The 13,007-nt window shown below is 50.8% G+C and overlaps 1 protein-coding gene across 1 annotated transcript in view; it reads right to left on the reverse strand.

Moving 5' to 3' along the window:
• The window catches only part of KCP (kielin cysteine rich BMP regulator), a gene marked incomplete at its 5' end in the record, with an annotated part of 20,992 nt that overhangs the window by 2,550 nt on the left and 5,435 nt on the right, over positions 1–13,007 (reverse strand). Inside the window, 15 exons of the mRNA XM_015828552.1 lie at positions 1,539–1,640; positions 1,779–1,890; positions 2,730–2,902; positions 3,542–3,684; positions 3,999–4,101; positions 4,666–4,754; positions 5,793–5,892; positions 6,086–6,168; positions 7,079–7,199; positions 7,487–7,569; positions 8,508–8,681; positions 9,926–10,019; positions 10,644–10,811; positions 11,818–11,900; positions 12,060–12,330. Of these exons, the coding sequence (XP_015684038.1) occupies positions 1,539–1,640; positions 1,779–1,890; positions 2,730–2,902; positions 3,542–3,684; positions 3,999–4,101; positions 4,666–4,754; positions 5,793–5,892; positions 6,086–6,168; positions 7,079–7,199; positions 7,487–7,569; positions 8,508–8,681; positions 9,926–10,019; positions 10,644–10,811; positions 11,818–11,900; positions 12,060–12,330 (1,899 nt within the window). The remainder of the gene's footprint in view (positions 1–1,538; positions 1,641–1,778; positions 1,891–2,729; positions 2,903–3,541; positions 3,685–3,998; positions 4,102–4,665; positions 4,755–5,792; positions 5,893–6,085; positions 6,169–7,078; positions 7,200–7,486; positions 7,570–8,507; positions 8,682–9,925; positions 10,020–10,643; positions 10,812–11,817; positions 11,901–12,059; positions 12,331–13,007) is intronic.

A 13,007-nucleotide genomic window follows, 5' to 3' on the forward strand; every position in this document is an offset into this window, starting at 1 on the left:
TATGTAATTTTGTATATCCTGTTCCAAACCACATATCTGAACATCCTGTAACAGGAAAAGCTCTATAGAACTGTGCTCAGAAACACAAGCCACAGAGCCTGTCCGGATAACTCCGGACATGAGAGAAAACCACATCCTATAGAAAGCGTTTTCTGCCCTGCAACAAGTATGTAACCAATTATATGATAGCATGTACTTAATTGACTGCACATGTAACCAATCATGTAACAAGCGTGTACTTCCTCATATGTGCCAAATAAAAGAGGAACACGGGATACGCCCGACGGTTCACTCGTCCAGAGGATAGCCTGTATGTTGTCTTCTCTTGTCGGTCAAGATTCATGAGTGACCCCACCCTAATGTGGCAAACCACAAAAGCCACAATTAAGGGAACCAGTGGCTCGCTTTGGGCGGTTCTGCAGAAAACTGGAAATAAATGCTGGCTTTTGGCAAATCCGTTGTCATGTGACAGCAGGATGCTGCAAACGACCGTGAATGTTGAGTGCCCAAAGTGCACTCACATGACTCTGGAGGGCCAACCATCGTAACTTTGAATCGGAGTCCCACGTAGCCCCCAAGATAGGTCCCTTGTAACGTCAAACGGCCGCTAAGCGGTCAATCACAAATTGAGAAGGACTGTTCCAACCCCGCTTCCATTTCTCCTCACTTCTGGTTTGCTTCTCTCCTTGATCAGTTTCCATCCGTTTCTCCTTGTCCTGCCTTCAGGTGCTTTGGAAAACACCTTAACCCCCTTTTTCTTCTTGGCAGCCCCTTAAATATTGGAAGATTGGTATCCTGTCGCCCCTAGTCCTTCTTTTCATTAAACTAGACATACCCAGTATAGTCAAGGCCATGGATTTCCCAGTTGCAATGTAGGGCTGTGAAAGTTGGACCATAAGAAAGGCTGAGCGCCAAAGAATGGAGGCCTTTGAACTCTGGTGCTGGAGAAGACTCCTGCGAGTCCCCTGGACTGCAAGGTGATCCAACCGGTCAGTCTTGGAGGAGATCAACCCTGAGTGCTCCTTAGAAGGCCAGATCCTGAAGTTGAAACTCAAATACTTTGGCCACCTAATGAGAAGGAAGGACTCACTGGAGAAGAGCCTGATGCTGGGAAAGATTGAGGGCAAGAGAAGAAGGGGACGACAGAGAAGGAGGTGGCTGGATGGAGACATTGAAGCAGTAGGTGTGAGCTTAAATGGACTCCAGAAGATGGTAGAGGACAGGAAGGCCTGGAGGAACGTTGTCCATGGGGTTGCGATGGGTCGGACACGACTCCGCAACTAACAACAACAACAAGACATACCCAATTCTTCATGTTTTAGAGGGCCTGGAAAGTAAAACGTGGGTGCCCCCGTAGTGTTGGTGAGCAGAAGACACCAGCAGCCAAGATGGGAACGTCTTCAGTAGGATCCTTGTATGCCTTTTGCTGAATCTCCCAAATGACTCAGGCCCCCCCAGCTTGCTACCCCTGGTCTTTGGGTACCCCCACTCCCAAGAATTGCTTGTGGGGGCAGAGAGCATCTCCCCCCCCTTGCTACCTTGACACCGATGTTGGTGTTCAATAGCAGGGTGCTCCCCTTTGGCTCCACGGAGAGATGGGGCTCCTTCAGGAAGGGGAGGTTGATGGTCTGGGAGTCCACCTGCAGAGGGAGATGAGCATCACCATCTCTGGGTGAGGAGATGGATCTCGCCTGCCACCCTCTTGCTGAACAGCCCTGAGCCCCTGAATTGGGGCAGGGGTAGAGGAAGGCCAGTCACCAGCCCTTTGTCCATCTCACCATGACCACACCATCCTGTAGCAACTGCACTGTGGTGTCCCCGATCAGCACAGTCACCTCCTTAGTCCAAGACACGCCCGGGCGTCCACGATCCTCATTGGTCACATGGATGCTGGTGGCAGGGGGAAATAATTGCAGAGTTACTTTGGACACTTTGGTGTCCAGGAAAGGTCACCACTGGTCCTCCTGGCAAGTCAGACGGTATCCAAGCATCTCGGCTTGTTTGAAAGAGTGGCGAATTTCTGTAGCTCGGGTGTAGGGAGAGGGGGAAGGTTCGTTCTCCGAGCTTGTGGGTTGGTTTCCGAACGTTTCGTTACGAGGCTAGGTAACGTCTTCAGCGGAGTTTGGGGAATGTCGGTGTCGGTGTTCTTCTGTTTATAAGGGCTTCAGGTGTGGGTGTGTCAAGTGAGGGTCTTCTGATGGGTCAGGTGTGAGTCATCAGAGAGGGGTCTTGTGATGGGGAGGTTACATCCGGTCAGGGTTCTTGGGAGGTGAACTGCTGGTGATTGGGGGATTGCGCGGGATAGAGGGTCAATGCTGTCTCTGGCTGGCTAGGTGGTTGATTTGGATTCTGAGGGGTTCATAGGCTGGTTGTAGGTCACGAAACGTTCAGAAACTAACCCACAAGCTCGGAGAATGAACTTTCACCCTCATCCTGGCTTGTTGCATGGTACTCCACAAACTGACTTATTTTTGCAGCGTCCAATCTGAGTTAGTCACCGGGACCAAAGGTTTTTTCTTCCAAACTTTCAGTCCATCATTAGGGAACTTCTCCCTCTTATTGTAACTGAGACCACTCAAGAATATAGTTGCAACCCCTGTCATGCTGGCTTCATGGGCTGGCCTACCTAGAAGGGGTGATGTCTGGTAGAAAGAACAAACTTATTCCTACCTTGGCCTTAATTTCAGATTGGAATTGAAGAGCTGGACATGGAGAGGAGGGGGGCTCACCTGAAGTCCCCCCCATGGCAATCCTGGGACAGGACGTACATGCAGCTCCCCTGGAAGTGGATCATTTTGCCGTCGAATGTCCGGTAGTGGGGGTCACCAAAGGCCACACAGGTGGCGGGATGTGGGACGCAGCGGGGGCAGCACACGCCGGGGATCAGGGCCGGAGTCTCATCCTGTCAGCAAAGAGCAATGTCCGGAGTATGTGAGTTCCATCTCTTCCCCTCTCCCCGCTCCAGAGATAACATGATCTCCCCAGCAAGGGGGAATGGTTTTGGACCAGTACAGGTAATCCTCGGCTTACAACCCCAACTGAGCCAAAATTTCTGCTGCTGAGCGAGGCAGTTGTGAAGTGAGTTTTACCCCTACATTTTACGACCTTTCTTGTCATGGTTGTTAAGTGAATCACTGCAGTTTTGTTAGTCACACGGTTGTCAGGTGAATCTGGTTTTCCCCACTGACTTTGCTTGTGAGAAGCTTGCAAAAGGGAATCACGTGACACACACACCCCGGGACCCTGCCACCGTCATAAATTCGAATCAGTTGCCAAGCGTCCGTATTTTGATCACGTGACCACGGGGATGCTGCGACGGTTGTAAGTGTGAAAAACGGTCCTAAGTCCCTTTTTTCGGTGCTGTTGTAACGCTGAACGGTCACTAAACGAATGCTGGCAAGTTGAGGTTGTAAGTTGAGAACTACTTGTAAGCTGGCCCTCCTGGAGATTGTGGCAACCCCTCCTGGAACTGGAGGGAACCCCAGTGTGGGACACGCTTCACTTGATACCCCCCCCCCCCAGTCCTCTCTCTCCAACTCACCGCAGCACAGGCAGGCAGGGAGCAACGTTCACGACGACAATGCACCTGGTTGGAGATACAGGTGCAGGAGGTACATTCGTCCACCTGCCAACGCTGGCTGGACTGGAACACCTGGCTCAGGTGGGAGCAGTTCTGGCTGGGATCTGGGGAAAGGGATGGAGAAGGGAGGGGGGAGAAGATGATCTACTCTTGCAAACTGCCCCTCCTTCCTGCCCCCAAAGTCGCTGCAGCTGGATTCCCACCACCAGCTCACCCGGGGGGAGAGGTTCCACTTGGTGAAGATGTACTAGCTGAGCTTACAAAAAAATCGGCATTTTTCAAATTGTTTTGGCAAAAGAAAGCGCAGGGTCTTAGATATTGGAACACAACTATCATGGAACGTTAACATGTATTGGCTAACAGGGATGCACAAAACAACAATCTCCTTTTCTTGCTGTGTGTCTTTTATTTTCTTTACCTCGGCATTCGGCGCAGCACTGGCCCAGCACCCGCGCCTCCACCAGGCCATCCGGGCACACCAAGGGCAGACACTCCTGGATGTGGCACTCGACGTGTCCCAGCTGCACACCAAATAAGGGAGCCGATGTTAGATCGCAAAGTTGTGTGTCTCGGAGACGCCGATCTCAAAACTGTGCTCTCTCTCCCATTTTCTGCTGTAACTGCTGTGTGTTGGATCCTCCTGTATTAGCACCTGTATGTATATTGCTCCTGGCGTATGGTATTGTAGGTAGTGTAAGATAAACCACCATTTAATGTAGACCACTGTTTACTGTGTTTACTCCTGGGTTATCTCAGCGCAATAAGACTGCACGCTCTGACATGCCATGATCATGTGATTCCAATCTACAGCATTTTTCGCCAGAAACCCAGTTTACAGTTCAAAAAACATGCTTTGTAGACAATGGGTTCATTTAACGACTGTGCTGTTTACTTAACGATTTCGGCATTTGCTTTACAACCATTGCCCGTTCATTTAACGATCCGCTGCAAAAATGGTTGTAAAATCCGGCCTGATCATCCATTTGATGAGCAGCGGGACTCAGGATGGGAATTCTGGACTCAATCCATGTCGTAAGTCAACAGACCATGCAGGGTTTGGGTAGAAAGGGGGGGCAGGTTCTTACGTGGCACGAACAGGACACGCAGCTGTCCACGCTGTCCTTCCATGTCTCCCCGTCAGGTATGTGCCGGCCGTCAGGCTCAATCACGCATTCTGCAAAAAGAATCGTAGAAGAACAGAGTTGGAAGGGACCTTGGAGGTCTTCTAGTCTGACCCCCTTTTCAAGCAGGAGACCCTATATCATTCTGGACAAATGGCTGCCTTCCCTCCCCGTTTCTTTCTTTCTTTTTCTTTCTTTCCTTTTGCTCTTTTCTCTTTTTTTCCCTCCCTCCTTTCCTATCTTTCTTTTTCTTTTTCTTTCACTTTCTTTTCCTCCCTCCCTTTCTTTCGCTTTGTTTTCTTTCTCTTTATTTCTTTCCCTCCTTTCTTTCTTTCGTTCTTTCTTTTTCTTTCTTTTCTTTGCTCTTTTCTTTTTCTTTCCCTCCCTCCCTTCTTTCCTCCCTTTCTTTCTTTCATTCACTCTTTTCTTTCTCTCTTTCCCTCCCTCTCTCTTTCTTTCTTTCTTTCTTTTCTCTTTTCTTTCCCTCCCTCCCTTTCTTTTTCTTTTTCTTTCTTTTCTTTCGCTCTTTTCTTTTTCTTTCCCTCCCTCCCTTCTTCCCTCCCTTTCTTTCATTCACTTTCTTTTCTTTCTCTCTTTCCCTCCCTTTCTTTCTTTTTTTCTTTTTCTCTTTCTTTCTTTCTCTTTTCTCTTTCTTTCCCTCCCTCCCTTTCTTTTTCTTTTTTCTCCATCCCTCCTTCCTTTCTTTCTCCCTTTCTTTTTCTTTCTTTTTTCTCCGTCTTCTTCCTTCCTTCCTTCCTTCCTTCCTTCCTTCCTTCCTTCCTTCCTTCCTTCCTTCCTTCCTTCCTTCCTTCCTTCTTTTCATTCTTTCCTTCTCCCACCTTTATCATGCTTATAACTAACTGACAGCCGTGAACATATCCAACCTGCCTTCCCCTTCCTATTTTCCCTACAACAGCCCTGTGGGGTCTGCTGCACAGAAAGAGAGGGGTTGGGCCAAAGTCACCCAGCTGGCTTTCCTGCCTAAGGTGGGACTAGAACTCGTGATCTCCCGCTTCCTAGCCTGGTACCTTAACCACTAGGCAATACTTCCAGAGGGCAGGGAGGGGGCATAAAGGGCAAAGACGGGTCACCGTCACAGACTGGGCAGCAGGACCCCGGGGGGGTGAAGCGTTCGGCGGTGGGGCAGCTGAGCGACGGGCATCCTCGGAGCACACAGACCCAGGTCAGATCCTGCAGGGAAACAGGTGTGGGAAGCGAAAAAGTGGGCTGTAGTCCTTCTCTGCGAGGCTGAGGCCCAGGTGAGCTAGATCAGGCCTCGTGCACAAAGCGTTGAGGTAAAGTCTGTGCTACGCTCCGTTTTACAATCCGAAGGAGCGACCTGGAATCCCAGTTGCTCCGGTGTCAGTCCAGGCTGGAGCCTCACCTGGCAGGTACAGGTGTGGCAGGGGTCCTCCGTGGCTTGCACCTGGTTGCCCAGCAGGTCGGAGGTGCAGTTGCTGAGGGCTTCTTTGAAAGGAGAGGCAGCGGGAAAGGGAAACGGAGGAGGGGGAGAGGAAAGGGAAGGGAAGGGGAAGGGAGGAAAAAGGGAGGGAGGGAGAGAAAGAAAGCGAAAAAGAAAGAAAGCGAAAGAGAGATGAAGGAAGGAAGAAAGAGAGAAAGAAAGAAAGAAAAAGAAAAAAGAAAAGGAAGGAAGGAAGGAAGGAAGGAAATAAAGGGGAGGAGAGGAGAAGGGAGGAGGGGGAGGGGAAGGGAAAAGAAGGGAAGGAAAGTAAAAGGAAAAAGGAGAAGAGAGGAAGGGGAAAAGTGAAGGAAAAAGGGAGGGAGAAAGGGAGGGAAGGAAGAAGGAAAGGAAGGGATGGGGAAAGAAAAGGGAAGGAAGGATAGAAAAAAGGAAAGGAGAAGAAGGGAGAGGAGGGGAAGGAAGGAAGGAAAGAGAAAAGAAGGAGAAGGGAGAAAAGGAATGGGAAGAGGATAGGAGGAAAGGGAAAAGAAGGGATGAAGAAGGGAGGGAGAAAGAGAAGCTTTTAGGAAGCCATTCTTTTTCAAAAGGAACCCCCCCCCCATCTCCACCGTGACCCTTTAAGTCCAGGGGCTGCCCTGGTCACCCTGTAACTGCCTGGGGGGGGGGTCGGTGGGGGAGGCCTAAAAGGGATCTAGGTGGCCCTGCCAGCTTCCCTTCCCACAGACAAACCTCCCTCTGCCCGCTGCCTTTCAGAGGATGTGCCAGACTACACTACCCATCATCCATAACCAGGCCGGGCGAGGCTGCTGGGAACTGGAGTCCAAGACCCCTAGGCGGGGCCTGTTCAGAAAGGGCTGCTCTCCAGATTTTTGTGTCTTTCCCCCCCCCTTGGATGGAGGGGTGGTCTCCCTTGAGCCCCCCAGCCCCACTCCTACTCAGGGGGGGGAAACTCACGGGCACAGGTGGGGCAGCAGTCGCCAGGTGCCGGCGCCTGAATCTGGTCCTGGGTGCAATCCAGGAGGCTGGGGCACCGTCTGCGGTGGCACTGGAGGTGCGGATGGCCGTCCGACATAAGCTGGGGAGGGGAGCAGAGGCAGCGAGTGAATTTGTGGGTGCGCGTGGGTGTGCGGGTGTGGGTGTGTGGGCGTGCGGGTGTGGGCGGGTGTGTGTGGGCGTGTTTGTGTTGGCATGGGTGTGCTTGTGTGGGCGTAGGCGTGCCATTTGTGAGTATGTGTGTGTGTAGATTGTGTGTAGGTGTAGGCGTGTCATGTGTGAGTGGGCGTGTGTGTGTGCCGATACGGGATGGACAGTTGTGGAGGATGGGAATCCCTCCCTCAATTCCTCAAGGAGGAGGGCTCCTACCTGACAGGTGCAGACTTCACAGGGGTCTCTCCTAGGCTGGAAGCTCTCCCCTGGCCCGTATTTACGGCCCCCGTAACTGCAATCTGGGAAAAGGAAGAATAATAAGAAGGAAGAAGGAACAACAGAGGAAGAGACTCAACCCAGATAACAGTTAGATACGAGAAACTTTGTCAAGGTAAGGATTTAGAAGCTAACCAGCTTGTATGATGTAATGATGGGAACAACGCAGCAGGGTCTGTGTCCCTTTAAGAGCCTTGTATAAAAGGAAGGCTCTGCTGCTGTGTTGCCTTTTTCTTCCGTTTCCTGCTGTAACTGTGGTTGGTTGGATCCTGCTGTATTAGCATGTGTGTGTATATTGTTCCTGGTGCATGATATTGTAGATCAGGGGTCTTCAAACTTGGCCTTTTGATGACTTGTGGACTTCAACGCCCAGAATTCCTCAGCCAGGCACGCGTGCCTGGCTGAGGAATTCTGGGTGTTGAAGGCCACAAGTCATCAAAGGGCCAAGTTTGAAGACCCCTGTTGTAGATAGTGTAATATGAACCACCATTTAATATAGACCACTGTTTACTGTGTTTACTCCTGGGTTATCTCAGCACAATAAGACCGTGCATGTTCTGACAAACTTGAGTCTGGGGTAGAATTGTAATCCGAGGAAACTTCTTAAGCCAATCACTGCGGTTATTAAGTGAATACGCAGTCATTAAGCAATCTGGTTTCCCCTCTTGATTTTATTTATCACCAGCTAGCTGGGAAGGTCACAAAAGGGGGATCCCAGGACACTGAATAACACGATAACAGAACATCGGAGTGGGAAGGGACCTGGGAGGTCTTCTAGTCCAACCCCATGCTCAAGCTTCAGCAGGGGGTTGGACTAGAAGACCTCCCAGGTCCCGTCCCACTCTGATGTTCTGTTATACCACTTCAGAGAGATCAGGGGTTCCACCACTAAAGCCGGAGAAAGACCCCACCCATAGTCTACCCCCTGCCCCCCAAGGATCCCGCTGGCCCCCCTCCTCACCTGCACACACCGGGCAGCACTCCCCGGGCATCTCCACCTGTGCGGGGCAGGTGTTCACGCAGATGATCCGGGTGCAAGTGACGACGCCATCCACACAGAGGCAGGCCTGGCAGGGGTCCGAAGGAGAAAACCAGCTGCTGCCATCGGGCCGGTCCTGGCCCTCCTGCATGCAACCTGAAGAATGGGGGGGGGCAGAGAGGGGTCAGGCCTGCTGGGGGGTGGAAAAGCCCCTTCTCTTCTGGGCAAGACTGGGGGGCCAGCTCTTTCTTTCTTTCTTTCTTTCTTTCTTTCTTTCTTTCTTTCTTCTTTCTTTCTTCTTTCTTTTCTTCTTTCTTTTCTTTTCTTTCTATTTCTTTGTCTCTTTTTTCTATCTTTCTTTCTCTCTCTCTTTCTTTCTCTTTCCCTTTCTCAATTTCTCTCAATTTCTTTTTTCTTTTTTTCTTTCTATTTCTTTATATCCTTTCTTTCTTTCTCTCTTTCCATTTCTTTCTCTCTTTTCTTTCTTTTTGTCTTTTCTACCTTTCTCTTTTCTTTCTTTCTCTTTCCTTCCTTTTCTTTCTTTCTTTCTTTCTTTCTTTTCTATTTCTGTTTCTCTTCTTTCTATCTTTCTTTGTCTCTCTCTTTCTTTCCCTTTCTCAATTTCTCAATTTCTTTCTTTCTTTTTTCTTTCTATTTCTTTATCTCCTTTCTTTCTCTTTCTTCATTTCTTTCTTTCTCTCTATTTTTGTCTCTTCTTTCTACCTTTTTCTTTCTTTTTCTTTTCTTTTCTTTCTTCCTTTCTTTCTCTTTTTTCTCTCTCCCTTTCTTTCTATTTCTCTCTCTATTTCACTTTACTCCTTTCTTTCTTTCTTTCTTTCTTTCTTTCTTTTCTTTCTATTTCTTTGTATGTCTTCTATCTTTCTTTATCTCTCTTTCTCTCTTTCTTTCCCTTTCTCAATTTCTCTTTCTTTCTTTTTTCTTTCTATTTCTTTATCTCCTTTCTTTCACTCTTTCTTCCTTCATTTCTTTCTTCCTCTTTTCTTTCTCTTTTTGTCTCTTCTTTCTACCTTTCTCTTTTCTTTCTTTCTCTCCTTCCTTCCTTCCTTTCTCTTTCTTTCTTTCCCTTTCTTTCTATTTCTCTCTATTTCACTTTACTCTTTCTTTCTTTCTTTCTTTCTTTCTTTCTTTCTTTCTTTCTTTCTTTCTTTCTTTCTTTCTTTCTTTCTTTCTTCTCTTTCCTGCCCATCTTACCACATGGTAACCAGTTGGGGGCAGCTTTCTGCTCACTACAGGAATGGTCAGGCCAGTGGTCTGTTTGTCTCAAACAATAATGAGGACTAGAAACAAAGTCTTGGGGAGATGCTAAATGGCTAGCCATGAGAAAAGAAACAGGTGAGGGCCCCTTTTAAGGCCATGCTCCAGGGACGACGTGGTGTCACCTTTGCAACGTGGGCAGCAAATTCCAGGCTCCGTCACTGGGTGGGCACACGTGGCAGGAGGGCAGGCGATGACCTCACAGTGGACATTGCCGTCCTGTAAGAGGGAGAGAAGGTCAGTGCCAACCTCTGCCCTACTCATCTTGGGGTCTGCTCCATCCCCTCTTTCACTTGACCTTGCTTGTCAGAAGGTCACAAAAGCCGATCATGTGATTCCCTGGATGCCGTGACCGTCATAAATATGAGTCAGTTCCCAAGCATCTGAATTTCGATCACGCGACCACGGGGGAATGCTGCAACGGTCGCAAGTGTGAAAAACGGTCATAAGTCCCTTTCTTCCCCTGCCGTTGCAACATTGAACGGTCACTAAATGAACTGTTGTAAGTTGAGGACTACCCGCAATCTCCATTCATTTGGAGAGGCTGAAGGGTCACTAAATGAACCGTTGTAAGGCGAGGATTACCTGTACTCAGATCTCGCTTTCCTACTTTTGCTGCAACCGTTTAACTTTGGTGAAAAAGCCGAGCTCGCACTTCAACCCAATCTGGAGTCGATGATCTCTCTTTCCTAGAGGCCTGAGTTGAGGCAGGTCTGACAGTCCTCCTGAACAGCTACCCAGCCGGAAGGCTGAGATTTCTGCCTGCGATGCAGAGGTTAACCCCGGGCAGCCCATCCTTCCCCTGCAGGGAAACTGTGCCACGGGACGGAGGTGGGCACTCACCTGGCAGAGGCACCGCAGGCATGACTCCGGCTGGAAAGCCTGCCCGTGGGCATAGTGGTCCCCTTCGAAAAGGCAGTCATGGCACAGGGGGCAGCAGGGGCCCGGAGCTGGGTGCGAGCAGAGCGTAGCTTCGCAGGGCACCGGCTGGCAAGAGGCTTCACCCCCAGGCTGGCAAAGAGAGAGAGAGAGAGAAGGATAAGGGGCCCCTTGCCATCACAAGGGCGTGGGAAGAAACCCAAGTAGAGGGGTCTGCCCCAGGTGGTCAAAAAAGTCAAAATGGCAGCCAGGATGGTTCAAAATAAATAAAATAAATAAAATCACTCTCCTCATGTTTTCGACAGCACCTAAAGGACAGCCCGGGTCCCAAGACTTGATCAAGCTAAGATTGCACCCCTCCCAGTCCAGCATACAGCCCCTCCCCTGCATGGGGGGGAGCACAGAAAGATGGACAAGAGGGTGCTACACCATCAACCCACCCAGGGTCTTCATTTAAGTCTGCTTTCCAGGGTTGACCCCCAAATGTTCCTTTAACTGATGGTCGAGGGGCTGGCAGCACCGCCCCTCCCCTCTAGACTGTCGGCTGCCCACCCCCTTTTTAGCCTCGGTCACAGTGCGAGGGGGGGGGTGTTAGTCAAAAATGATTGACCCCTTACAGATCGAGCTGTTTTTCTCAAGCAGGGACACTTTAAAGAGGGGTGGACTTCAACTCCCAGAATTCCCCAGCCAGCATGCTTTAAGATGGGTGGACTTCAACTCCCAGAATTCCATGGCTGGCTGGGGAATTGTGGGAGTTGAAGTCCACCCCTCTTAAAGTGGGCCTGTTTGAGAAATACTGGAATAGAACTGCGACGGTGACGATTATCTTGACTTTTTCGGGTCCTCTGCACAGTGGCACGGACCTGGTCACCCTCTTGACTTTTTTGACCTCCCTTGGATGAGGTGGGGTCCGCAGGACGACGGCGTGAGGGTCTTACCCCACAGAAGCACTCCTGGCAAGGGTCCAAAGCCGAGAGCCATTGGGTGCCTTCAAGATACTCCCGGCCTCCGTGCTGGCACACTAGGGGNGACTTTTTCGGGTCCTCTGCACAGTGGCACGGACCTGGTCACCCTCTTGACTTTTTTGACCTCCCTTGGATGAGGTGGGGTCCGCAGGACGACGGCGTGAGGGTCTTACCCCACAGAAGCACTCCTGGCAAGGGTCCAAAGCCGAGAGCCATTGGGTGCCTTCAAGATACTCCCGGCCTCCGTGCTGGCACACTAGGGGCGAGAGCGAAGTTGGGGTGAAGTTCCCAGATTTTGGGGTACCCAATCACTTTGCCACCCAGCCTGCTTTGTAGCCAATTGCTAACTGGCACGTCAGCACTAAAATCTATTCAATGTGCGGTTAGCATCCCTGCCACACCCAGTTGTCCTTACCTTGGCACCGCGGACAGCATTCGCCAGGCTTTCGGCTGGGTTTGGCACACAGGGCCGGTGGGCACGGCACGGGGGTGCAGATCACGTTGCCCCCCAGGCAGCTGCAGCGCCGGCAGGGATCGGAGGGCGGGGTGAAGACCACTCGGTTGGCGTACTCCTGACCCTCGTAAAGGCAGCCATCGCACAAGGGGCAGCAGGCCGTCCGGGCGAGGGGCACGGGGTGGGCACACTGATGTGGGCAAGGCTTGGGCTGGCATGTCACCGTTCCTGCCTGGGGAGGGAGAAGGTGAAGAGCTGGTCAGGGGGGAGGGCCAAGGCGGGTGGGCTGTCTCCCCCAAGTGAGGGATCCCTCTTGGGGCGGTAAGATCCGACCTCAGCCTGGAACGCTGCCTGCTTGGCACCCCGGAGTCAGAAAGAGAGGCAGGTCAGTGTCCCACCAGGGTGAATGATTGTGGGAGGGGAGGGGCAAAGGAACCCTGGGTCACTTTGGGCCACTCTCTGAGCTGGGTGGTTTTCTTACAGACATTTCATGACCTGATTAGGGAACATCATCAGTGCTAGACAGGGAGGGGGGTTTGTTGGGGAGGAGGAAGAGGAGGAGGAGAGGACTATGGGGTCCTTGGTGCTCTCTGAGTTGGGATTTTTTCTTGCAGACATTTCATGACCCAACTAGGTAACATCATCAGTGCTAGAAGGAGCGCAAAGGAGAAGGAGAAGAGGAAGGAGGAAGGAAGGAAGGAAGGAAGGAAGGAAGGAAGGGAGGGAGGGAGGGAGGAAGGAAGGAAGGAAGGAAGGGAGAGAAAGAGAAGAACTGTAGGATCCTTGGTGCTCTCTGAGCTGGATGGTTTCCTACAGACGTTTCAAGACCCAACTAGGTAACATCATTAGTGCTGGAAGGAGGGGCTTGCAGAGAGGAGGAGGAGGAGGAGGAGGAGGAGGAGGAGGAGG

The sequence above is a fragment of the Protobothrops mucrosquamatus genome, unplaced genomic scaffold (assembly GCF_001527695.2).
Source record: "Protobothrops mucrosquamatus isolate PMUCROS unplaced genomic scaffold, P.Mucros_1.0 scaffold4650, whole genome shotgun sequence".
In the NCBI taxonomy this organism is placed as follows: Eukaryota; Metazoa; Chordata; class Lepidosauria; order Squamata; family Viperidae; genus Protobothrops; species Protobothrops mucrosquamatus.